At 44.0% G+C, this 25,082-nt stretch overlaps 1 protein-coding gene across 1 annotated transcript in view; it reads left to right on the top strand.

The window, feature by feature from the left end:
* The window catches only part of LOC146189497 (putative cytochrome P450 6a13), a 39,455-nt gene that overhangs the window by 2,052 nt on the left and 12,321 nt on the right, over window positions 1–25,082 (top strand). Inside the window, exons 2-9 of the mRNA XM_084605282.1 lie at window positions 498–597; window positions 1,756–1,808; window positions 3,869–3,965; window positions 7,804–7,929; window positions 9,487–9,724; window positions 19,680–19,810; window positions 22,335–22,431; window positions 24,843–24,906. Coding sequence (XP_084461408.1) covers window positions 498–597; window positions 1,756–1,808; window positions 3,869–3,965; window positions 7,804–7,929; window positions 9,487–9,724; window positions 19,680–19,810; window positions 22,335–22,431; window positions 24,843–24,906 — 906 coding nt within the window. The remainder of the gene's footprint in view (window positions 1–497; window positions 598–1,755; window positions 1,809–3,868; window positions 3,966–7,803; window positions 7,930–9,486; window positions 9,725–19,679; window positions 19,811–22,334; window positions 22,432–24,842; window positions 24,907–25,082) is intronic.

Raw genomic sequence — 25,082 nt, forward strand, 5'->3', positions numbered from 1 at the left:
TCTAGTCGGCATTGCGTTATCTCAGCAGGTTACTGTCTTCTGTTTTCGCGCCTTACGCAGTATATATGTCGACTGACAACCAAAGCGCATTCTTCTTTACAGCGCGGGCTAGTGCCGAACTCGGGCCCCTAAATCTCTGGTGATGTATTGTTGTGACGTAGAGTCTGCGTCATCCTTGCGTAGAGCGCTCAAGGAGCATGCTCCCTTCAGAAAAACCTGAAATTAGAAAGCCGCTCATGATATCCACATAAAGCGCAGGTGTTCAGCCTGCTTTTCAGTATACGAAGATCCATTTATGAGCTGCCAAAAGGTGTTGGTTTTTATCCGCAATAGTGCGCCGCTTGGCGCTGTACCCAATGTTGGCGGGGACTGTCGTACGTACAGTCCTTGTACGTCGTACGTAGTACTACTGTAGTACGTACTGTACGTAGTACGTGCTGGAGTACTAAATAGCATTCCTATGCAGTTGCAATATAACAATCATAACTGAATTGCAGTCAGCGTCGCAAATGTTTCGAGGCCTTCGAGGGTACCGGAATACCAACTGTACCACTCCGAAGCCTCATCAAGGGAAACATGGACGAGTACTGGAACCCGGTACGTATGGTGCCTCATGCCATCGGCTTCTGCAAAACTCCGCTATCTTATGTAAATGTAATAAACATCAGTACTGAAATGTGCTTATGACTCCGAAAATATGAGCCGAGCATTTTCTGCCTGTGTGAATTGCATCAGGCGATTTATAAGGTGCTTATTTGTTCTCCCTCATAAATGTAATTTGCTTAGGATATTTTTGTAGACGGATAGCTGACGAGAACAAACGATGACTATACTTCTGTTTGTGCACATTCTTATTAGCTTTTCACGTGCTTGTAGCCCTTGTGCAGTGCTGTTTGTTACGCACTCTTGTGCTACGGGGATATTAATATATTCCTAAGTTACGTTGTTGTGGAAGGCGAGTTTGTGTTCTTTAGCTTGTATTAAAATGATGCAACTAATTGACTTGCGAAGACCGCATGAGGGCCTGGCCATATTAAAAATGATCTTTTTTATTATGTCTAGAGGGTTGAGATTGTAAGTGGGGACATTTTTAAAAACCATTCCTTTGCCTTAGGTAACTGCTGTGTACCATACTCGGGACTATTTAAAATGCCACAATGTAACGCATTGCGGAGAAGAACTTTTAAGCAGCGGATTTCTCATTTTGAATGCCTTAGATATAACGGAAACATCAGTCATACAGGTGCTTTATACCACATATGCTATAAATTGTAGGTGATGACATTTTACCATGCATTCATCACGAACGTGTGACATTCATGTTTGACACAAACGACCGCCTACGCGCTTTAAATCCGAAACTGTTTTCAAGAATGCATTATGGGTAACAATGCTCAATTTTGGCTAAAAAGATTTCCCTCAAGGAAACTATTACACTTTTTAAACTGTTGGAGATGCTTTCAGGGTGTCAGTACATATACACACTTTTGGCTAAGTTGCACGACCGCTTGTGGATGACTGACGCTCTCCGTTCTTCTCGGTAACGTAAATACGGCGTGACATAAGGGCAGTTTGATCATATTTACTAGGACGCAATATAAAGAGAGCAATAGATGGAAATTTATGGGCAGTGTAAAGCTCATCTTTAAACGGGGAAGAGAATATACAACAAAATTATAATTTTTTTTTTATGGAAGGTAAAATCTGTCCTGCACCTCGAAAGGTGACCTGTGATAACACATTTTTTATACATAGACCTGCATCCAGAGCCTCAGCCGATGGCATAAAGAATATGGCGATGTCTTTGGGTAAGTATATCCGCGTTATCTGCTATAAAAAACGTCTGACAATTAGAAGGTACCCTGTACGCTTAGCGCTAGCTGTTGTCAAAATTAATAAATGATAAATGCATTGCAGACCTCACTTGTAGCTGCCACAGGTGTAGCGAAAGTAGAAGCAGGACACCGTTACGAATTACTACCCACTGTTAAAAAAAAAAAAAAAACTGTAGTTGATTTGCTCTTGTGAGAACAAAAATTTTTAATTTTTGAACTGCGAAGCTGTAGCGACAAAACAAATTGATCTTGTAACATAAGAAGTTTGTGCAATTAGTACATATAATGACTACATACCTTCAGACTACGCAAAAACTGCAAAACAGTAACAAAATAACAAAGATGTATGGAAAAACAGAAATTGTAACGTTACAGCATAACTACAGAGTAGGTTATCGTATGCAATTAACGCCATTCTGCCAGGGGTACATGACGGCACCACGATCCTGAACGCCTGTACATCTGTAGAATATATATATATATATATATATATCAAGACTGCAGAGCGCAGCATTTAGTCGAATGCCTAATGAGAGCTGGAGAAAGATATTGTATTTTCTTCGAATTATCTAATTAGAATACATTAATTAGGTAAAGTTTAATTAGTGGCTACAGGAGTCAAGAAGGAAGTGTCACTGTAGAAGTTGTAGATCTTGAAAACGGTTAATATATATATTCTACAGATGTACAGGCGTTCAGGATCGTGGTGCCGTCATGTACTCATATATATATATATATATATATATATATATATATATATATATATATATATATATATATATATATATATATATATATTGTAATAGCTAGCTGGAGCTTCAAAAGGGAGGACATGCATGAGACGCAAGCATGTTAACGTAGTGAAGCCTTAGGGCTTGCTTAGCATGGCTGCTTTAGGAGAGCGGCTAAGATAGAGCTCTAGTTTCGTGCCGTGTTTCCCAACGCACTGCTTAACCTGAAGGGGCGCTGGTGGCAGCTTCTATGAGGATAGCTAGGAGGATAGCTTGGCGTCAGTCTTTGGCCTAGAGGAATGTCAGAACGAGACCCACAATCACGTTCGCCTCCGGCAGGCCACATGAAAAGCTCCCCCTGTACAAGCGCTACGAGTAACGGAGCTAAGGTATTCCCGGGGGTCATGTGAGAGTACCTATGTATACTTTTGCCCAAAGTAACGAATCCGGCGTTAATTTTTTGCGACGCGTGATATGGGTCATGTTGCCCTAGTGGCAGTAGTATCTTGCCAAGGAGGTGAACACAAGAGCTTTATTGACTTTTAACTAGTTTGAACGTTCACAGGGGAGAGAAAAAGTCACAAGGCACGGAAGAAATGTAAGCCTTTTTGGCTCTACCCTAAAGAACAGTGCATGTGCGTCGCCGACCGCAGTTTCAAGCTTACAAACAGTTCGGGCTGAGTGTCGCATTTTAGGCGGTATAGCATGAGAACATAAGCATTTTTCTCGTTGAAGTCTTCCTACGAAGATGGGAAAACGAACGATTACCTTTAGCGTCTGTAAACATGTGGCAGCGTTGTGTGCAATAAGTTTTCATAAGACAGTATTCAATAACGCTTGGGAAAAGATATCATTTATACGAGGTTTTAACGTACTGACCGCAGTGAAACATCTGCTGTTAAGCATTTCAAAAATCCCAATTTTGCTTCATGCTCGTCTTCAATTTTGGAAATAAAGGGATATCTTGAACACGCGTCTTTTGCATTTCATGCCCACAGTGGCCATAATACGTTAGATGCTATCCTCCCCCCCCCCCCCCCTTCACCCCTCCACCACCCCCTCGCCTTGCCGCTTTTTAGTAGGCAGGAGAGGAACGCTGTGCGCATTGTGAACTTTGTCATAAACCACTTCTTTAATATTCCGCGCCTCCTTGCAACTTCTGTATCCTGCATTTGTTTTTCTCTGCTATCTTTCTAATGACTCGATCCTTTACATATATCGTGCTTTCGTTGTCGTTGCACTACATCACATTAGAGGAATATATGTACCTTTTTCTTCCTATTTCATCGCAATATGGCTCAGGTTCTTCCTAGGTGACACCCCGTTTGTCGTCACTAAGGATGTGAAGATGATCAACGAGATCTTCATCAAGGATTTCAGCAACTTTCACATCCGCGGAGTGAGTACAATGTTTTATGCAGGTGCTTAAAACAAGGCGGCGAATGAGTTCAGTGACGCCGTATTGTCTTGCACATATTTCAAATAAAGCGCTTTTCTGTCACCTCAACCCTGAAATTTAGCTTACGTGATTGATATAACAAATCGAACGCGAGCGATGAAAATAACCCGTGCGATCCAGCGTAATCCGCGACAGGGATATAGACATACGTGCATAACCCGTGCGCACAGTCTCGGTCACTACAGGTATGCGAGAAAGAGATGAGCTTGCTGCGGAAAATAAAGTGGAACGTAAATGCAAGTATTGAAGGCTGCTGTTATCCAAAAATTACTGCTCTTATCACAGGCAATCGATCCTGAGACAAGCAATACATACGCGAGCCCACGTTTTCAAATGCGATGCTATGATGGGCTAGCGCATAATAGCAAGCAATAAGGCAGAATCAATCAATCAATCAATCAATCAATCAATCAATCAATCAATCAATCAATCAATCAATCAATCAATCAATCAATCAATCAATCAATCAATCAATCAATCAATCAATCAATCAATCAATCAATCAATCAACCAATCAAGTTTTATTTCAAACACAACAAAACCAACACAAGAAACTTTGGAACAAGCATCTGGATCCCTAGCTCGCAGGCAAGTTGGAATCAATGCACATAATGTTCAAAAAAATTATTTTGTAGACAGCACAGACATTTGGCAAAATTTCAAAAGGAGTAAAAGAGTCACAACCTATTGTAATAGTACGACTTTAGCAGTGCAGTATCTTCGGCCCGGATGCTTAATAATAATTAAGCGTTCACAGCACCTTTCTAGCATATGCATTGAGCTTGCTTTACACGCTCGTAACGGGGTTAAAAATTCTCTGAGCCACTAAGAGTGACCACTTTTTTTCACTGGTTAATCGTCGAGGGCGCCAACGAAATGAGATGGCATATATTCCCGGCGGAAATCTTGCCTCTTTCAAAACGGTGCGATGTCCCTCCCATCGCGCGAAGTGCGGTGCGGTTCTCATTTGTTAGTTCTGATAACATCCGTTTTCTTAGCACTCGTAAAAACCACAGCAAGCATTTCACTTAGTGCCTGTAGAACAGTTTTTGTTCCTTCTTGACAGTCACCACTGAGCGCGTTTGTTTAGCGTTGTACCGATTGTTTATTATGTTGTGGCTTGATTAAGCTACAAGAGTTTGACTTCAAAGTAGAGAGTGTCCAATTTCTAAACAAGGGTTGCATTATGCGACTGCATTGGACAGCAAAAAGGCGGCTTTTCGCTTTAACAAGGCAGCAGGTAGGGCGCTGCCCTCAAGATCTATGCGAGGCCAGTTAAAAGTGCCTTTAACAATGTCCATGACCTGTCTCGGAATGTAATATAAGTAGTTCATCCATAGAACGGAAACATTAACGCTTTGCGAAGTGCTGGTGCGTTAGGGGATCCAACATACCTCTAGCCGATCCGCTGTTCCTGCAGTGACAGCTGTTAAGGGCACGCTTACTAATTTTTGGGTGCCATTGTGAGCGTACTGACATCTGAATTCCCGCTGATGCCACTGGAACTCAACGTGAAAGTGCGCCACGCTTACAGGTCCTCGTAGGGACACTACATTACCTACCAGCAGGAAAAAAGAAATCTTGAACAAACAACAGTAGTAGCAGAAGTAGTATTATATGGACCAGGTTATTTTGCAAAGCAAAGTCAGTCTTGAAGAGAGTGAGCGAGTATGTCGCATAATACGGAAAAACTGGCTTTTCCGCATTTTAGAGGCAAGCCAAACGCTCAAGGAGAATGGAGATAGAGAGAGCAGGTGATGCTCCGGAATGGTTATCTGGAATTATCGCAGAAAATGGGCCACACCACATACAATTCTTGACAGTTATGGAACCGAGGAGATGTTCCAGATGTCAGGAAGAAAGCTCGTGCTGATAAGGCCATCTGAATACTGTTTATCAAAATTCAACTTAGTATCCTAATGGATAGTATGCATTCAGCTCTTCAACACAAGCTGTTGTTCCAAAAATTTTGTCACCCAGTTCTAAAAGCTCTGTGAGTATGTTCTTTCCTTTGCGGGAGCGGATTTAACTGCGCCATAACCGAAGTTGGGCGTGATAAGAAATATAATTTATTAGCAGCATTATATTGGGCTTGCATATCGAGACCGACTACATTTGTGTGGCCTCGCGCACTTTGATGAGGCATGTGCTCTTCTATGTTCCTAGCCATTGGCCGAAATTTTCTATTTTAGTTATTCGAGATTTTAAACAAATAGTAGCACATGAAAGCTTTATAATAAATGGTTTCGGCACCGAAGAGAATTTTGTAGCCGTAGGTACACTCGTTTCCTTTTTGTACCAGGACCGGTATCAAATTCTTCTTAACATGGAGCTTTAGACAACATGCTCTGAGGTATCTGTGCAGCAAGAGGGCATCGTTTTTTTGCGGAATGAAATTGATACCCACTAGTCGCATCATGGTGCATTTCTACCTGCCCGTGAAGAACGAGCAGCGCCGCAGGGATGCGTTTCCAACAAGTGATATATTTTATGCCGGACATTAGCTTTGACTAGCTCGTGCCACATAGCGCGCATGCTAGCGGAAATGTTGTCCTGCTGTGCTTTATTTGTACCATAAATGAATGCACTTTAACCACTGCGGTATGTCTGCAGTCGAGTACTGCTGTTCGTTTTCTCTTGTTTTAGACTACATTTTCTGAAAGAATGGTGAATGATGTGCGGAGGTCCAAATTTATTATCCTTAATAATTAAGTGAAGGCTCTATTGAACTGAAGGGAGTTCTCTCGGCTGGCTTTTGGGGAGGTTGGAAAATATAAGAGAGAGATATGTAGCCTTCAGATTATCTTCTCGATTCTTCTCTTCTCGCCTCTTCTCACACCGTAGACCTACGCGCATTGAGTCAATCTCTCTTGCAATGCTCGAAGCAGTTATATAGTGCTTCTCTCACTGCTATATACTCTAGTAGGATGCTGTGAATGGCCATGTTGTCATGTTTAATGTACGTTGTATCTTAAGAAAAAGACGTGCGACGTTGTTGAAGGTATATGAAGGTGTTGAAGGTCTGCTATAAACTGTTCCTGAAAGGGGGAGCATCTGTTCTGTTGCTGTGTTTCGTGTCTGTCAAGAAATCTGAAACACCGTCGTTGGTATTGATTCAGATAACCTAAGCTATGCTGTCGTGTTTTATTTGGCACGAACACAGTGAAGATTAAAATTCTCGATTCAAATGCCGAGTTGAAATTTGCTGGATTAGAGAAAGCTTTTGTTAATAAAAATTAGAAATCTAATCCTCCGCACGTCTTTTGTGAAGAATTCTTAAGTGGCCTTTTCCGATATCCGTGGACACCAAGAGCTAGGCTTAGCATTTTCATTGACATGGTAAGTGGAAACGAATGTGACACTCCATTTATGTGGACTTTACCACAAAACTGCTTCGAAAGTTCCAGGCGAGAGCAACAACTCTATTATGAAAACGACGATCTTTACAGAGGGTTAAGAAACACCGAAAGATTTCCTCTGTGGAAAATAGTCACACACTAAGCAAAAAAAGATGCAGCACAAGCCCATCTCACTGCTGCAGCGCGCAGTCCTAATGAAAAGAAACGGCCGAGTGCGGTGCAATAGACAAGCGTTGGCGTTTCGCCCCTATTGCTTTCAGCTTGCTCATCGGGCGGTTCGGAGAGCAGTAAGTAGGGCGGTGAGTCTAAACTGTCGATTTCTATTCCATGCATTCAAAGCACGATTTCGTAATATTTAGGCTCTGTTCCTGCTCTGCTCACAAGAAATCTCTTGAAAAGACCATTTTTTCTTTCTTCAGCATCAGATAAACATCAGCGAGTGGGACACCTTCTTCGGAAATTTGGTTGCCTTCGCTAAAGGTGCGATTTGGAAGACCTGTCGGAACTGCATGGCGCAGTTTTTCACCCCGTCAAAACTAAAAGCAGTAAGTGCATGTATTTCTTTACAGCGGTTACATTTATTATCGTCGCACATAATGGAATTTCACCTTTGAGCCCCATTCCACACTAAGTGCCTTCAAAACCCTCTCCTCTTAACGGCAGCTGACAACTACGTTAAATAACCGCACAGTAGGCTTAACTGCCACAAGGAGCTCAACAATGCTAGGCATTGCCGCTTCTAGGTTGCAGCAAAGTTTCGGAACAGCTGTAGGTAACGTATCGTCTTTAATGCTGCACGAAAGGGCAAGGTGGCTTCTTCACTGAGCGCGAACTGCTTTCGATTAACGGCGAGAGGAATATCTGGCTCTACCGAAAATATTAAGACTGAGCATGCTGACGCTTATACTACCCCGCTTACTTTGCTAGCTTCTCTCAGGATGCCCTTCTGCTGCTCGACGTTTTTGAATCCGATGCATCAAACGAGAAAAAAAACGTGACCGCTTCAACCCTGCACCCCCCCCCCCCCCCCCCCCTCCTTCCTCCAGCACACTCGGACGGCAACCACACACAGATCTGGCGCGGCAGCTCAGTGGTTCTGGCGTTCTGTCTCTGTTTCAGTCATAGATTCAGTGCAAGCTACGCATGCGTATTTCAGGGAAGGCCATAGCGCCATCGGAATATACGTTGTAAGCCCATGTGCAACGAATATTGCACATGGGCTTTCTTTGCGTTTTCTTTGCGAGAATAGAAAGTATTTTTTAAATGAAGTAAGGTGTATTTCGAAACCAAACATTATTGTTTGGGTTCGCCTTCTTCTTCGTCTTCTTTGTCTTGTTCTTCTTCTTCGTCGTCTTATTGTTCTTCTTCGTCTTCCACGGTGGCACGGTGTCACTCCGACGGCTTGTTAAACCTAGCGCAGGTAGCTTTCGCTACAAAGTCCTGAGCATAGCTCTGGCAGGTGGTAGCTGATAGCTGACATGGCCGAGCACTGACTGGGCGCAGCTTGACGGCACGGAGCGTGATTGAGCTGACGTTACGTTTAGCAGGAGCTGCAACTCGGGCCTCTACTTTTGTATTGGAGGGTGATATCGGAATCAGCTGGTCAGGACCCTTGCATTCACCTTAGCCCTAGACTACGCGGGCGAGGGCATGCGTTTTGGCTAAAGCGGGCTGGTAGCCTTTATGTACGCCATTTCGTCAAACCTTTGAAGGCGTAGCCAAGTGTCCGTCATATTTTTTGTTTTCTTTTTTATCCAAAAGTTTCATATAATCAGATGAGTACATTTTCTCCGGCAGAGTGTGTATTGTGCTCTGCATGTTAAAAGCGAGGCGGGCTAAGAAAAGAACTGAGGCATTAGCAGCGTTCGTTTCCTTATGTTTAAGAGTATGCAATGTTTAGAATGTTGGCGATAGCGAGCCGTACATCATGTGACAGAAAGAAGGATTTAGGATATTTACTTGCGTCATGCATACCTTGCATTAGAGTCTCCTATGCTTGGAGATTTGTTCATTACAGCACAATGCGTTCTTCTTCCGGCACCAGATGATTATTCTACTGTGCCCGTTTCTGCAGTTTTATTAAACTCTTCTCCACTCCACAGGTGCTGCCCTCATTGCTGCACGCGCAGCTGGAGTTCATCGAAATCTTGGGTGAACGCGCTGACCAAGATTCGGAGACGGAAATCAATACCTTGTGCGAGCGCTTCACATTCGACGTCATCAGCAAGGTTGCATACGGAATTGACACCAATGTGCAAAGGCATCCAGAGAACCCGCTCTTCAAAACTGCACTCGCCGTTCTGCCGAGCGTCAACAGAGGATTTTTCTACGAACTTGGTCGTGAGCAAAATGTCTTGCCCTGAAGCCATGTTGAGCAGAGGCGTGAGACTATCAATAAAAGTAATCTAGGTAGCTACGATAGGTCATTATTTACTCCGAACTATGCAAAGCGAGTATCGACGGTATTGATATAGGTAGCTACAGTCTGCTGTCTGTAACGCTATGGCTAATTCAGAGCGGTTGGGTAGCCTTTGCATGAAACATATATGTGATAATTGACTCCTTCCATCACTTGGTATGGCTGAGTTTATGCAATTTAGTAACATTATTTGCCAAATATAATATATGAGTATCCGTGTATTGATATTCTACAATCTCAGTGGCCCTGCCCTTCGTGCCTCTTTTCTTGGCATCGTCAGACCAGCGTTTCGTACCCTCTCACCTCTAAGTTTACAACGCGTGAAACACTGTAAAGATTTCGAAAGTGTGTGTAGGACCTTCAACGGCCCCGCGCAACTCTCAGCGCTCAGTAACCCTTATGTTATGAGTAAGAATGGCTCACTTGTTTGGATACAAACTTCATACCGCGCACGCTTGGGACACGCGGAAAAACGTCAATTTTATGCATTCGTGATTAAGTGGAATACGTGTTGTGTGTCTCGTACTAGTTATGATATACGATTGACATTACCTTCGATCTATTTATTTTATTTACCATCGATGGCTCGTATACTGAATCAAATGGTGATCGGGCCACGCCAGTCTTGCATCACTATTTGCTCAGATTTGGACAAATATTTAAGGAACTAGTGAGGATTAAGAAAAGTTTTCCTGAAGAGTCCAATCTGAATGTTCGATCTCAAAGACTCGACTCGCTTTGGCAACTGTGCTTTCGTCAGGCATAAAAGAACAGTGAAATAGTGATATGGCTGCTACGACAAGAGATCGATTCTGAAATAGAAACGAGACGAAATGTCACCATTGTTCACGTCAATACAATGACAGTGCGATAGTTTCAATGACGACGTCACAGTTCCGAATCGACCTATGGGAACGTGTGTGTGTCTGATTATCTCGGTGGAATATGCGTATTATGCTAATTAAGCGAATCAAAGTCAGAATAGACGTCGGAACAAATTTTGTTAGATTATATTTTCATGTATCTGGGGGGCGTCAATATCGCTTCATATCGACCGTGCGAAATTAACCTCTTTGACCAGATGGGGCGCAATGGAGAGTGGGAAATGATAGGGCGTTTTCCCAATGCCAGGCTGAAAGCGAGTGCGCGAGGGTGGCGCTGAGTCCACTTTAAATGTGATTCGGTTACTAGAGTAGGCAAACTGCACATCTGAAGTGAAGAGTACGCATTTGAAACTGTTGCTGTCATATGTGCGCAATATCGGGGTCAAAGCACAGGGGAAGCAAGTAAAAACGAGATGCCGCCACAATCGTGAGAATAAAAAAGGTGTCTCTTCAAAGAAACACAAAATCAAAAGCCCATTTCGCCATTTAGAATCTAACTTAGTTTAAAGGGACATTTGTGTCTTTTTGAGCATATTTATTCTGATAATCATCATCAGCTGGACTATACCCACTGCCGGGCAAAGGCCTCTCCCATACGTCTCCAGTTAGCCTTGTTCTGTGCTAGGTTCATCCACTTTACCCCTGCGAACTTCTTACCCTCATCCGCCCACCTAACTTTCTGTCACCCCTGCTACGCTTTCCTTTCCTTGGAATCCAGTTTGTTACCCTAAGCGACCATCGGTTATCCTCTCTTCGCACTACATGTCTTGCCGATGGCCATTACTTATTATTTAGAATAAGTCGATGCTCCGAGTAATCCCTGTATTCATACTTTTTGATCACGTTACAGAAATTCGGCGTATAATGGCCTTCATTATTCATTTGGAAAATAGGCTACCAAATGAGGTCATCATGGCGAAGGTAATAGGTTCTTTATCACTTTTGTGAGGTGAACATCAAGCGGGAACCACGTGAAACTGTGGCCGAACATGAAACAGAGCGTCACGTTGAAAGCTACTCCGAACGTATAACGCTAAAACTAGGAAATATCCGCTTGAATGGCATCCAGATGGGCTGAAGCTAAAGAAACAAAACGCCGTAAAAAAAAGAGAAATATCTTGCTGGAATTGGCAGCTTTCCGAATGACGATGAAGTTTCCACCCACCAAACAGAAGGAGGGCTACGCAACGTTTAACAAACGTCTACAAAGGTACACGCTTAAGTTTACAAGAAGTACATTTTAAGATGTTCTGCAGACAATGAGGCCGGTGGTAGAGCTGAGCGTTGCGTGTGTTCATGCGGCTGCCTTCTCACACAACTCTAAGCCAAGTCACCAAAAGTGCGACTGAAATGCCAAGATTGTGCACGCGCCGGAGCTAGGGTTAAAAGAGCCATGAGAAATGTGCTTGAGCCAGTTTAGTCGCGTATTAGCATACATGCTTATCACAGGCCGTGTAGTATGTATGTACACTTTCTACGTTTCCGACTAAGTGCCGCGACAGCGCTTCTGGGTAACCGCCACTGTAGTCTAAGGCGCGCTACTCTGGAAGACAATGTATTCTGCCGTCTTAGAAAACGCTCATAGCATTGACATCCACTGATTGCTTTAAACTACCTTTGAAAGCAAGGGAGGGAAAATTTCTTGACAGCTCAATATATACTAAACCGATAGAACCCACGCCATGTTTTTCAGCAGGTTTGAAAGTCGCGTTTGCGGCTGACACTTTACCTTTGAAGCTGAACGGTTTAACGCGCCGGTACTATGAATAATCGTTGATGAACGGGGCGAGAAAAAAAAAAGGCTAACACAGATATCTATCATGGCATATCTCAGCACTACTACTAGAGATATAGAGCTCTTTAGTGCAATACAAAGATTTTAGCTGACGCGAATATTCGCTGACATGTGTTACGACCAAGCATCCGCATTTGCGCGCTCTATTGTTCGCCTGTGGGCATGGAAAAGTATTGTGAATATGTGGTGATGGTCCAATGGCTCTAAGTGAGCCTGTTTCCAGGAATTCTGTTTTTGTAAGCCTGTTTTGCTTTGTGGACAACCTGCAAATGCCAAATTGACCCTGTCAAGAGAACGTCTGGAAAAACACAAAGAAACGTCCCCCTGCGGGAAATAGCAGGAAGTGCTTTCTTTCTTTTGTTTACCCTTCCAGTCGAGAAGTGCTATCCTCCAGTGATGAATGCCTCCTATCCAAAGGAGACGACAGAGTGACATGTCCGCTGACGTGCAGGACAAGAAAGGAGCATGACTCATACGGCCATTAAGTGATTTCCCGGGAATGCAGGAAAGATTTGCAATTGTCGAAAAGGGACAATGTTGGGAGCCCTATGCGGCGCCACGTGCACTCGGGTTTCTGAGAAGTAAAACCCCTTGTCAGAACCAGCCTGTGGTTTCTTTGCTGAAGAATAGAAATGTACCTCCTCTCCTCGCCGTTCCCAAGCTTTTCCCGCCAACAAGTGATCACGCCCAACGAATGAATGCCGGACCAGTCAGTGCTTCAGACCATCAGTGCAGTGATGTGTTCGATTGGATGCCGATACCTGAGGGGCGTGCCCTGGATTTGGTTGGTCAGCATCTTCAGAGAGGGGCTGGACATAGGGGGTTTTAAGGACGCTGCAGAGCACGAAATGTCGCTCTGGGCCCTGGGTAAACGGCTCATCCAGTCGCTTCTCGCTATGAACTCTTAACGCTTGTCATTTTGCTGATGTACCCTTCTTCTTCATGTAAATATTCTTGTAAATACGTTTTCTCAAAGTGCTAGTAAACCTGCTTGTACATATTTCACCAACTTCGAAGATTCAATCCTACTTCAACCCCGAGTCTCTGCACGCTACCAAGTGAAGGCCGGGTCGACATAGCCCCAGCGTCACGACAACTGGTGACTAGCGGTGGGATCTGAATCTACAAGCCCCAACACTGGTGACCAGCGTTGGGATCTGAATCTGCAAGCACAACGACTGGTGCCCAGCGTTGGGATCTGAATCTACAAGCCACAACATCTGGTGATTGGAGGTGGATCTGAAGCTACAAGCCACAACACCTTGTGATCGGAGGTGGCATCTCAAGCAACAAGCAGGAGCAACAATCGGCCAACAAGAGGGCAGCTCGGAACATCGATCGCATGTGTGGGTGAGTGCTTGGCTTTTCTTCTGATGTGGACCAGGTTCTAGAACAGGGTTAGATTTTAGAACTGGTAAAGAGAGTGTGGAAACGCCTTTAGGTTTGGTAGTTTGCACAGTTGTTTTGGAAGTAGCCGACACTCGGAGCGATCATGGACCTACAAAAGCTGCAGAAACCGGACCTGTTGCTATTGTGTGAGGAATTGGGAATTGATACAAGTGGTTTGGCACGAAAACCCTTGATTATAAAGGCAATCACTGATCTAGGAACTGATGATGAGGAGCTCAGTGAAGCATGGAACCTGATCGGTCAAAAAAAGGAACAGCTCAGACAGCAGAAAGAGCGTGAAATTGAAAGAGAAGCAAAAAAGCTGGAGCTAGAAATTGAGCTCCGGAAATTAGAACTAGAGTTGAGCAAGAGGTCGGGCGATTGTCCCCAGCTAGCGGTACCTCGTCTCAACAAGGAGGCAGATTTCAAGATGTCAAAGTACATGCAGCCATATGTGATATCAGGGGATATCGGTCTGTATCTGGCTAACTTTGAGCGAACTTGCGAAAAACTGTCCTTCCAGCGAGACACGTGGTCTCAGAGATTATTGACGGTTCTGCCCTGCGAGGCAGCGGAGGTTGTCGCGCGGCTAAGCAAGGAGGACGCGGACAACTACGAGAAGGTCAAAGCTTGCCTTCTGAGAAAGTATAGGCTTAGCGCCGAGGCGTTCAGACAACGTTTTCGGAACGCTACTAAGTCCAGGGACGAGAGTTACCCTGAATTCCTATACAATTTAAGAGTTAATTTGGGCGAGTGGCTAAAGAGCACTGATTCCTACAGTGATAGGGACGCTGTAGTCGAGCGAATTCTTTTGGAGCAGTTTTATAGCTGCCTCCCAGAAAAAGAAAGAAATTGGTTACAGGACCGAGGCGACATTAAGTCGGCAACTGAAGCTGCCGAAGTCATTGAGGAGTACGCTTCGCGCCGACAATTCAGCAACCCAGCAGTGGATAGGCTCCGCAATCCCAAGTTCAGTGTGAAAAACCGTCAGGAAAGGCACTTTGCTAGAGTTGGAAACGAAGAAATGAAGGTTTCTTCAGGCAAATTCCCTAGAAAGGACGGCAGTGAGAAAAGTGGGGAAGTGACCAACGTGCAGAACACAAAGAATAAGCTTGAGGCTAGGAAGCCGCTCACATGCTTTAGGTGTAATGAGCAGGGTCACATTGCCGTCAACTGCCGGAAAGAAAAGATTGCTTTCTCGTATGTCAGTGACTGCGATGAAAATATGCAGCTTCTAGAACCCTACCTGCATGACCTAGTAGTCAACGGGAAGCCTTGCAAGGTACTGCGCGATTCGGCCGCAACGATGGATGTTGTCCATCCGGCGTATGTATCGCCTTCCGACTATACAGGACAGTGTGCGTGGATCCGCCAGGTAGTGGAGGAACAGAGTGTGTGCTTGCCAATCGCGAACGTGGTCATCGAGGGCCCCTTCGGCAAGTTGACAACCGAGGCTGCCGTTTCAGGAAAGCTTCCTAAGTGCTATCCGTATTTGTTCTCCAACAAATCGGACATGCTACTGCGAAAGAGGGGCATCCTTTTCGGAGACAGAGTTGTGCAAGCCTTAACACGTTCAAAGGCGCGAGAACTAGCTACACTGCTAATTCCAGAAAAATCCACCGCGGAGGAAACGACAGCTAAAACAGTGGTCGATGCGGAAGACAGTGGGTCAGGAAACTTTGAGAGCAAGGCATCTCAAATAAGTCAACTTGAAAGTGAGCTTGATGAGACGCGGAATGAGAACGTCCTTGGGAGTAACCTCTTGCCGCCAGCGTCTAGTAATCTAACGAGACTTTTAAGTGAAAACCGAGAGGACTTAGCTATGGAGCAAACCGTGGTAAATCTAACGTTAAACCTTCCTGAGGAGATGGGGGACAACTTGATTTGCCTCAGCGGAAAAGGAAGCAACGCTCAGGAGCTTCTCAAAAAGACGGAGCAGAGAGGAGAACTAAAGAAATCCCAGCTGTCCGATCTGGGCGAGATAATAACAGAGTTTGAGGCCTGCTTCGTGGACAGGCCAGGCAGAACTGAATTGACTGAGCACGATATTGAGCTGACTTCAGACGTGCCAGTGCGATCAAGGTGCTACCGATTTTCTCCAAGGCAAAGAGAAATTCTGGATAGGGAAGTAACTCGCATGCTGGAATTGGGAGTAATAAAACCCTCGGAAAGCGATTATGCTTCGCCTATGATCTTAGTAGAATCTCCAGGTAAAGACCCTAGGCCTGTGGTAGACTACCGAAAGCTAAATTCGCTCACCAGGGATCAAGTGTATCCTATTCCGAATATTGAGGAGAGAGTAGAACAGGTCAGTAGAGCGGCATATGTGACTACGCTGGACCTTACTCGAGGATACTGGCAAGTACCGCTCACTGAACGCGCCAGCAGATACGCGGCTTTCGTCACTCCGACGGGCAGCTACCAGCCAACAATGATGAGTTTCGGGCTCAAAAATGCTCCATTTTGTTTTTCCCGACTCATGGATAGGATTTTAAAGGGGTGTGAAACATTCGCGTTGCCTTATTTAGACGACATTGCGGTTTTTTCCGACTCATGGGCGGACCATATGGTACATCTAAGAGCTGTACTGAGCCTTTTGCGTCAAGCTGGACTAACCGTAAAGGCCGAGAAATGTTGCCTGGCAAGGGCGACCGTGGACTACTTGGGTCACAATGTAGGTCAAGGTTTCAGGAAACCCAGCGAGATTAAGATTTCTGCGGTAGCAGACTACCCGCGGCCGAGCACGAAGACGGAAATTCGAGCATTCCTGGGTCTGACGGGATACTACAATCACTACATCCCTAACTATTCATCTTTGGCTAGCCCTCTGACCGACGCTCTCCGCAAGACAGAACCGACAAATGTAGTCTGGGACGAACAAAAGGAAGCCTCCTTCGTAAACCTGAAGGCTGTGCTGATTAGCCGTCCGGTATTGCGAGCTCCAGACTATGACCGAGAATTCACGGTCCAGTGTGATGCCAGTGATCGAGGGTTAGGTGCTGTTCTCTGCCAGAGAGATGACGACGGTAATGAGCACCCCGTGCTCTACTTGAGCAGAAAACTGAGTTCTAGAGAGAGGGCTTATTGCGCGTCAGAGAAAGAATGCGCTTGCATTGTATGGGCCATTCAAAAATTGCAGTGCTATCTTGGAGGGGCCAAATTCACCGTAGAGACGGACCATTGTCCCCTAGCTTGGCTGCAAACTGCGACATCGAAGAACAGTCGCCTTCTTAGGTGGAGCTTGATTTTACAGCAGTACAATTTTGAAATAAGATACAAAAAAGGGAAGTTAAATGGGAATGCGGACGCGCTTAGCCGCTCTTTCTAAGCGGTCCGAGATGTTCCTCACCATGTATCCAAATTGATAATCAGGTTTTTTTTTTTTTTTCGTGCGCTTGTATATGTGTGACTATGTAAAGCAGCACGTTTGGTTTTCTAGGAATACGTAGGTCCTAACGTCTTGAGTGTGGGCTTTTCTCGAACAACAATGGCAGTTTTCTTTTGACCTGGTCTCTTCAGACGGGAGCCGAGTGCTTGCTTCGACATGTGGTTGAGTTTCAGACAGCTCGAGCAATTTGGCCTACAACAATCAAGACAACGCGACAAGCAACAGCGAGCTTCAAGCGTTCACGTGCAGGCCATTAAGTCGTCTCTTCATGCAGCAGCTGGGACTGCTGCCCTCCGAGACTCTTCTGGCGGGGGAGGAGGCTGTTACGACCAAGCATCCGCATTTGCGCGCTCTATTGTTCGCCTGTGGGCATGGAAAAGTATTGTGAATATGTGGTGATGGTCCAATGGCTCTAAGTGAGCCTGTTTCCAGGAATTCTGTTTTTGTAAGCCTGTTTTGCTTTGTGGACAACCTGCAAATGCCAAATTGACCCTGTCAAGAGAACGTCTGGAAAAACACAAAGAAACGTCCCCCTGCGGGAAATAGCAGGAAGTGCTTTCTTTCTTTTGTTTACCCTTCCAGTCGAGAAGTGCTATCCTCCAGTGATGAATGCCTCCTATCCAAAGGAGACGACAGAGTGACATGTCCGCTGACGTGCAGGACAAGAAAGGAGCATGACTCATACGGCCATTAAGTGATTTCCCGGGAATGCAGGAAAGATTTGCAATTGTCGAAAAGGGACAATGTTGGGAGCCCTATGCGGCGCCACGTGCACTCGGGTTTCTGAGAAGTAAAACCCCTTGTCAGAACCAGCCTGTGGTTTCTTTGCTGAAGAATAGAAATGTACCTCCTCTCCTCGCCGTTCCCAAGCTTTTCCCGCCAACAAGAGATCACGCCCAACGAATGAATGCCGGACCAGTCAGTGCTTCAGACCATCAGTGCAGTGATGTGTTCGATTGGATGCCGATACCTGAGGGGCGTGCCCTGGATTTGGTTGGTCAGCATCTTCAGAGAGGGGCTGGACATAGGGGGTTTTAAGGACGCTGCAGAGCACGAAATGTCGCTCTGGGCCCTGGGTAAACGGCTCATCCAGTCGCTTCTCGCTATGAACTCTTAACGCTTGTCATTTTGCTGATGTACCCTTCTTCTTCATGTAAATATTCTTGTAAATACGTTTTCTCAAAGTGCTAGTAAACCTGCTTGTACATATTTCACCAACTTCGAAGATTCAATCCTACTTCAACCCCGAGTCTCTGCACGCTACCAAGTGAAGGCCGGGTCGACATAGCCCCAGCGTCACGACACATGCTACACTGCGTGGGTTAGGGGGGTGGGGGGGGATTTCGTTCTCTCAACGGTAGGATCCTCTCAGCAGCGATTCCTGTCGACTGATAGCGGAAGTATTGTAAAAATGAATAAGAGCTCATTTAAAGCCTACCCTACTCGTTGCTCCAATAGCAATAATAAAGAATAAATGAAAAAAGCTTCAATAGCGCAATGGATTGACACTGCTTACTTTAGCGCCCAGCAAATAAACATCTGTTTGAGTCTTCTGAAGTTAAAAATAATCTACCACGATCTTTCCGAGGGGCTGTTCCCCTTTAGGTTGCATTATGCGATTTTTTTAATTCTTAATAGACGCAAAAACTAGCCGTGAACACAACCACGAGGCCGCGGGATGACAACGGTAACACTATTCAATTAGCTTCATCGTAATCATTTCCTGCCTTCAGTGAGTGTATGTTACCTTTCGGTTGCGGTCAGAGACACCTCTCGGTAACGATCGCGGTTTAACTTGCTCTGAGACAACCAGTAAGGAGAAAGAAGTTGCGCGACCCTACTGCGTTGAGGAGACGGAATTATGATAGGCGGGGAGGGGATGATAAAGATGGAAGAAGGGTTAGATTATAGTGTGGTCATTGAGGATGAATGAATATTCGGATTAGACCGAAGTCCACTAGTGTCCACCTTGTATAGCGTGATGATCAAATGGGTGGGTAAATCAAAGTTAGTCTAACATACCAATATCATCAATATAGCCAAATAGGAATATTAGTGCACGGCGCTGCTGTCTGTAGCAGCCTAAAAGACCTAATATAGATTCCGCTGTGAGTCACATTTGGGTTGCAGACTGCATGCATGGTTCATAGTGCGCGCATTCATTGGCGTACGTTGGACATTCTAGGACAATACGGACTACTACAACATTTACGGACACCTAATGGTGTGCCGGATTGGAGCCATAATCTGCACTAAAAGAGCGAGCAGTGTTTTAGAGTGATAATTTTGCTTGTTTTATGTATTTGGTTGCTTCAGCACGCTACTTATGTGCTAATTAGTGCTTGTGTGCATTAACAAGGTGCTCGACAAAAAAAAAAGCGCGATAAATAACAAATAAAACATACTTTTCATATTTTCAGAAAGTCTCTATCATTGGTCTTGGTTGCTCAAGGTGCCTGTGAAGCTGATGAAGTACATTGTCAGCAACCCCCTTAATGACTTTAACAGAAAAGCGGAAGATGTGATACAGTACCGCCGAATGAACCCGGAGGTATGGGATCCTAGACGTTGTTCTGATATCAAGATAATATTACAGCGTAAAAACCAAAGACGACACCACCGTGTTTTCAATAAAAGTATTAGGGTGAGGGAACACCCTCAATGAATGGGTAAAATTTGGTATTTAGGTACCTTATTTCTTCGCCAGTGCCTACGCCATGACAGACGAACGAGCAATAGAGTGCTGTATATGAAGATGCGCATTGTGATCAAGTCTGCAGTTTAAGCAGGTAAATCTCTGGTGTCAAGGCAGAATGAGAGAGAACATTTACTAGCAGTAAACGAATGTGCTAGTGTTGCCAGATTGGAATGTAGTCTAAATACGGGAACCTCGCCGAAATGCACCAAAGGTTTCTAAAATTGCTATAACATGAAAAAAAAAATGTTGAAAAATCAGCCTTAATTAAATGATCGCTTTATTTAAAGCAAACCATGGCATTTAAACTCTATGAATCACATTTCGTCGCACAAGGATATCACTGGGGCTTATGTAGCGTATGGTAGTTTATAAGCAATTTCACGTAGCACAGATCTCTGGAGGCTAGTGCTGTGCGAATCAAAATAACAGTATCGAAAGTTCAGCTACACGTTGTTCCTGCTCTGCCTCTTCAAATGCGTGTTTTGAAATGATACCCCTTCCACCAAAGTGTGTCAGATTGGCAATGCAGGACAGGCCAGTGTATACAATGGTACTTTCATGCAAGACTTTTCAGCCATGGTGTTTTCATAGTTGAAAATTTCAATCAAGAATATTGCAGAATCCTTTGGAAGTTTTGCGCCCGAAGGCGGTTTGATCTTTCTAGTCATGTGCAACAAATCTGCTTCATCGCACTGCAATACTGTGTTTGTCCCCTTCTCTCACCTAAGTTTCGTGCCATTGCACTACACCACCTGAAGAAAACGTTCAGGTTCACTTCAATCACCTGGTGGAGTGAAAGTTGCGAAATAGTACATCATGCGCTGTTTTGTCTGGTGAAAAAAAGAATAGCCCAAATACAAGGCTCGTGCAGTGTACTACCGCTTTAAAAAACAGCTTGACTGGCAAAAAGAGCTTATTTACTTTCTTTAGCAAGTGACTGAGAAATTCTCGTCAGCGTTGCTAAAACCTTGCCCGGTAGAATAATTGAGCTGAAAAGTCTTTTATCCCCAATGTAAGCCCATGAACATAATGTAGAAAATCTTTCACTTCAGTGTTGGGTTAAGAAAGTCAGGCTTTTTGAACATTTTGCCTGGATCAATGTTTACTGACTTGAAGTGGTCTTCTTTCTCAGAAATCACCAGATTTTGCCTTGTGTAATTACGTACCTCGGCATCAGGAGATGAAATATTTAACCTAGTTTCCTAAATCTTGCGAGGAATTTCCCCTGATGTCAACACTGAGATATGCATATAGATTGTACACATAGCGGTCCATTACAATTCCTTTCTTCTTTTTGCGTCATTGTTCTTGTCTTCTGTCGTTTCTTCTTTCTTTATTTAATTTTCCTACTTCCCTCTTTTGTTCTCTCGGTCTTAGCTTGCCCTCACTCTTTGATGCGTCCTGATTAGCAACAAAAGCTGCAACGGGGACTCAACGGCTTCACTTACATGGTAGCTTAAGATAACCTCTCAGTTACATCACTTGCAGCAAACTATGACATTAATTTGGGCCAGGCAGCACAAAAAAACTTCAAGCTATTACTTTAAAGAGCAGAAACCATGCTCCCTCGCACATAACTTGCTACCATAGTGAGGCTAGCAAACGACCTTTCTTTTTTTTATTCAGTAGGCTCATGCGTGCACCTTGCATTACCTCGTTACTTTAAGGATTCGGTAGCCAGGCTTTTTTAGACCAGGCAGTTATATGATCGTCGAGCGCCAGGCAATACTTTCCTCCCCGATGAAATTTCTTCAAAGCGATCTTTCATAATTTTTATGTCTCCGTGGCCGGAATACACAAGAGGTAACAAACGTTTGACAAAAATGACAGAGCTGCTTGCTTGAAACTCTAAGGCTGCAGAAATACCTCCCAATTTCATCTGCTTCCGTTGACACAAGCGCACTAAATCAAGGCTAGTGCTCCTATCGTTTATGTTTAACAGCTCTTACGTAATAATACGGTGTTCAGGAAACCGGTGAAACATCTCGTCGCTTATTAATTTAATGAAAACTAGTTTTGCCCGCCAGCCACCCTTGATGTAACAAAAGATCCAGCGATAGTATTGCTGGTGCGAAGTGCTGATGCCCTTCGAAGCTTTATTATTGTGAGCGGCAGAGAAAGCGGTAGGTGGCTGAAATGATGGAGATGTCTGAAAAAATCCTTCTTCGAAGCAAGGCGGTATGGTCACGTTTGCATTTTTCGGTGATTTTTTAACCACACCGCTTCTAAAACTTTAATACTAATTTTGAAATTTACAGTCGTGACTTCTACGCTATACTAACTTTGGTTTTGTCCTATACATGTCGTAGAAGAATGAATAGAAAACATCATGAACCTCCTTGGAATTTATCCTGCTTATGTTTATTTTTGTTTTCAGGTAAGGTTACCGGACATGGCGCAGATACTTCTCGACGGTCTTGGGGGCAAAGACGATTCCGACACCAAGCGAGAAGAAAAAAATGGGCACAGTTTAGGTGTGAGGCATTTCTTGCATAGTGATTATGGTTCTCACGCTGAATGGAAGCGGTTTCGGAAAACGTCAACTGCTTGGGATCCTTAAAGTCACACATACTACGGGCATTGTTTAGTTTCCGTCTCTATTGAATTACGGTAAGGGATCGAACCCTCAATCTTGGAACCAAGAGCAGAACGCTAATAACAACCAGCGCCACTTCAGCAAGCGTATCTTGAGTTAGTTGCCTGCTTTCATTTTTCACGTCTTCCCTGAATGCCAAGAGCAAATAAAATGAAGACTTATGTGTCGGCACTGGTTAAAACATTTTGCTGGAGGGGTGTGAATATGTGCCTGTTGTAGTAAATATAAGGTCGAATTGATTTTTATTTCAAGAATACTCACAGCAGGTTAAAGAAAAAAAGCCTGGATATCGCGCCTCTTAAATATATAAAAAGCCAAAGAAAACAGATTAAATAAGGTCAGTTCCTGCAAATATTTTGCAAAGTAACCTCACAAATCTGCGGACACGGATCGCAATCCGCCCATCAATCAGCAATAGGCATCTGCATGCGGGATTGAAATATGTTGAGCGGTCATTCAGAGCCATCCATATAATTTTAGTACACTCGGGAAGCTTCTATATTTACAAGCAAATATTCGTTAGGGTACAGGTCTTTTATGTTATATTGCTCGTGAGCGTTTTACTTTATCAAGGCCAGAAGGGTTCGACAAAGATCGTGAAAGTGAAAACAGCCTTGCTGTTTTAGCTATTTATTGTCATAATCACGTCCTACTGATATTTTCCGGCAGGCTGACTTCTATTCGTGAGCGCTCCTACAACTGAGAGCATTTTTATTATATATATTGTTATTACTGGCCTCGTGCAATATTCCACAGATGCATTGTATGTATTAAAGAAGTAATCCGACTGGTTTGCTAATGAAGATCAACTACTCGGTGCATACACGAGAAATAGTTTACAAAAATTATTGGCGCGATTCTGAGGCTCAGACGATTATCATGAAGAGACGCAAGACAGTATCTTCACTGCTGCCTCTTTTGCACTGTTCACAGGAATAATTAGCCATTATTTCCCATCTGTAGTGTTTTTGAAGGTTTAGTTATTTTGGATGTCGTACTTGTATTGCATTTAAAATATTTGAAAGCGTTTAGTCGAACCCCTGTTAGTATCGCAACAGGGGACGGCAGGTGGGTTGGCTGCTACGTTGTGTCAGAAAGCGACTGCTCTGGTCTCTTCTCTGTACGCTTGGAAATTTCTCAGGAGTTTGCTCACCCTTTGTTGGGTTCGAGAGCAAAGCAGCAGAGGCAACCGCAAATCTTGGTTCAGGTTATCGGGATTGGACATATAAAAAACAGCTCATGCCTTGAACGCGCCCTTCGCTTCAGGAATGGCGATTAAGCGGGTGGATGCAGTCATGACAGTGCCATTCGAAGGCGTGCCCTTATAGCAAGCTACTACAGCTTTTGAATTACTTTAGAAATGTATCATTAATACGCATCTACTTGTTGCGATTTCCTCTTCAAAGAACCTTTTTATAGTGAGTCTGCGTCTTGTCAACTGAACTGTTTTTATAACGGACAAAGAAGCAGCTTATATGTGCCCTAACGTTAGTTTTAGGCAACAAAATTTTGTCCGCTGTGTGGGCATAAGGGCGACTGCAGTGAAAGCATGTAAGGCGCCTCAGCGACATTTCATTGTAAGACAGAGATACAAAAACGTCTATAAACTGATCCCGATGTTTATATTGTTGATAGAATAAAAGAGTACGGATAGTGGAAATTTACCTGGAGTCCTGCATGAGAGCAGCACTTTTTTGCACATTTACTACCATTTCGTTACACCCTTATTTTGAGCATTGCCTTCTAGCGCAGTTAAGATGTCCGCGTGTGAATGAGGACTTGAGGGGACAATAATTGGTCTTATTGATCAAAGTTTTTTTATGCCCTTCCCTGTAAGAATCAATAATTGCTTGAGTAGTGTATTAAGAAAATTCCTCTTAAAATGTCGTTTAAATAAAAATATAAGCTATAAAAATTTGATAGGCCCTACTTTTATTGGCAGTGCTTTCGTGGTGACTTCATTGCAAGAGCAATTATTTGTGTGCAAGAGAGCCTTTTTAAATGCTTTACTCCCTGGGCTTGGTGAAGCACGGCATCGTTCTCGGAAAGAGGTACCTTATAGTTTTGAGAGACTTCTGGATTAGCTGGCCAATAACATTTGTCACTCAACTCGCACGTGGTGAGCAGAAAGAAAAAGAAATTTGTATCTACATTCTGTGGCATACTCTTAGGTGTATTGTTTCTGTCTATGTACATGAGTAGCAGGCTAGGAAGCTTGCGAATGAGTCAGTGGTAAGAGCTGTTAGAGAAAAAAAGTTTGGAATATTTTTCTCTTTTTGTCACATGCAGGCAAGATTCCGAAGGACGTCATGAATCTCCTTGCTCCGAACTGCATGGCGATATTCCTTGCTGGGTAAGGAGCTTCTCAACCACCGAAAAAAGGGGTGTGGAAGTTGCGAGATTTTTGTCTATATGATACAGCGAGATGGAATTGAATTTGCCTGTTACCGTGGGCGGAATAAGACGGAGGCATATTTTTTAATTAGGGTGATAGGACGGTAGAAATTGAACAATAATCGACTTACAGGC

The sequence above is a fragment of the Amblyomma maculatum genome, chromosome 5, assembly GCF_055883805.1.
Source record: "Amblyomma maculatum isolate TAMU_Amacu chromosome 5, ASM5588380v1, whole genome shotgun sequence".
Taxonomy (NCBI): Eukaryota; Metazoa; Arthropoda; class Arachnida; order Ixodida; family Ixodidae; genus Amblyomma; species Amblyomma maculatum.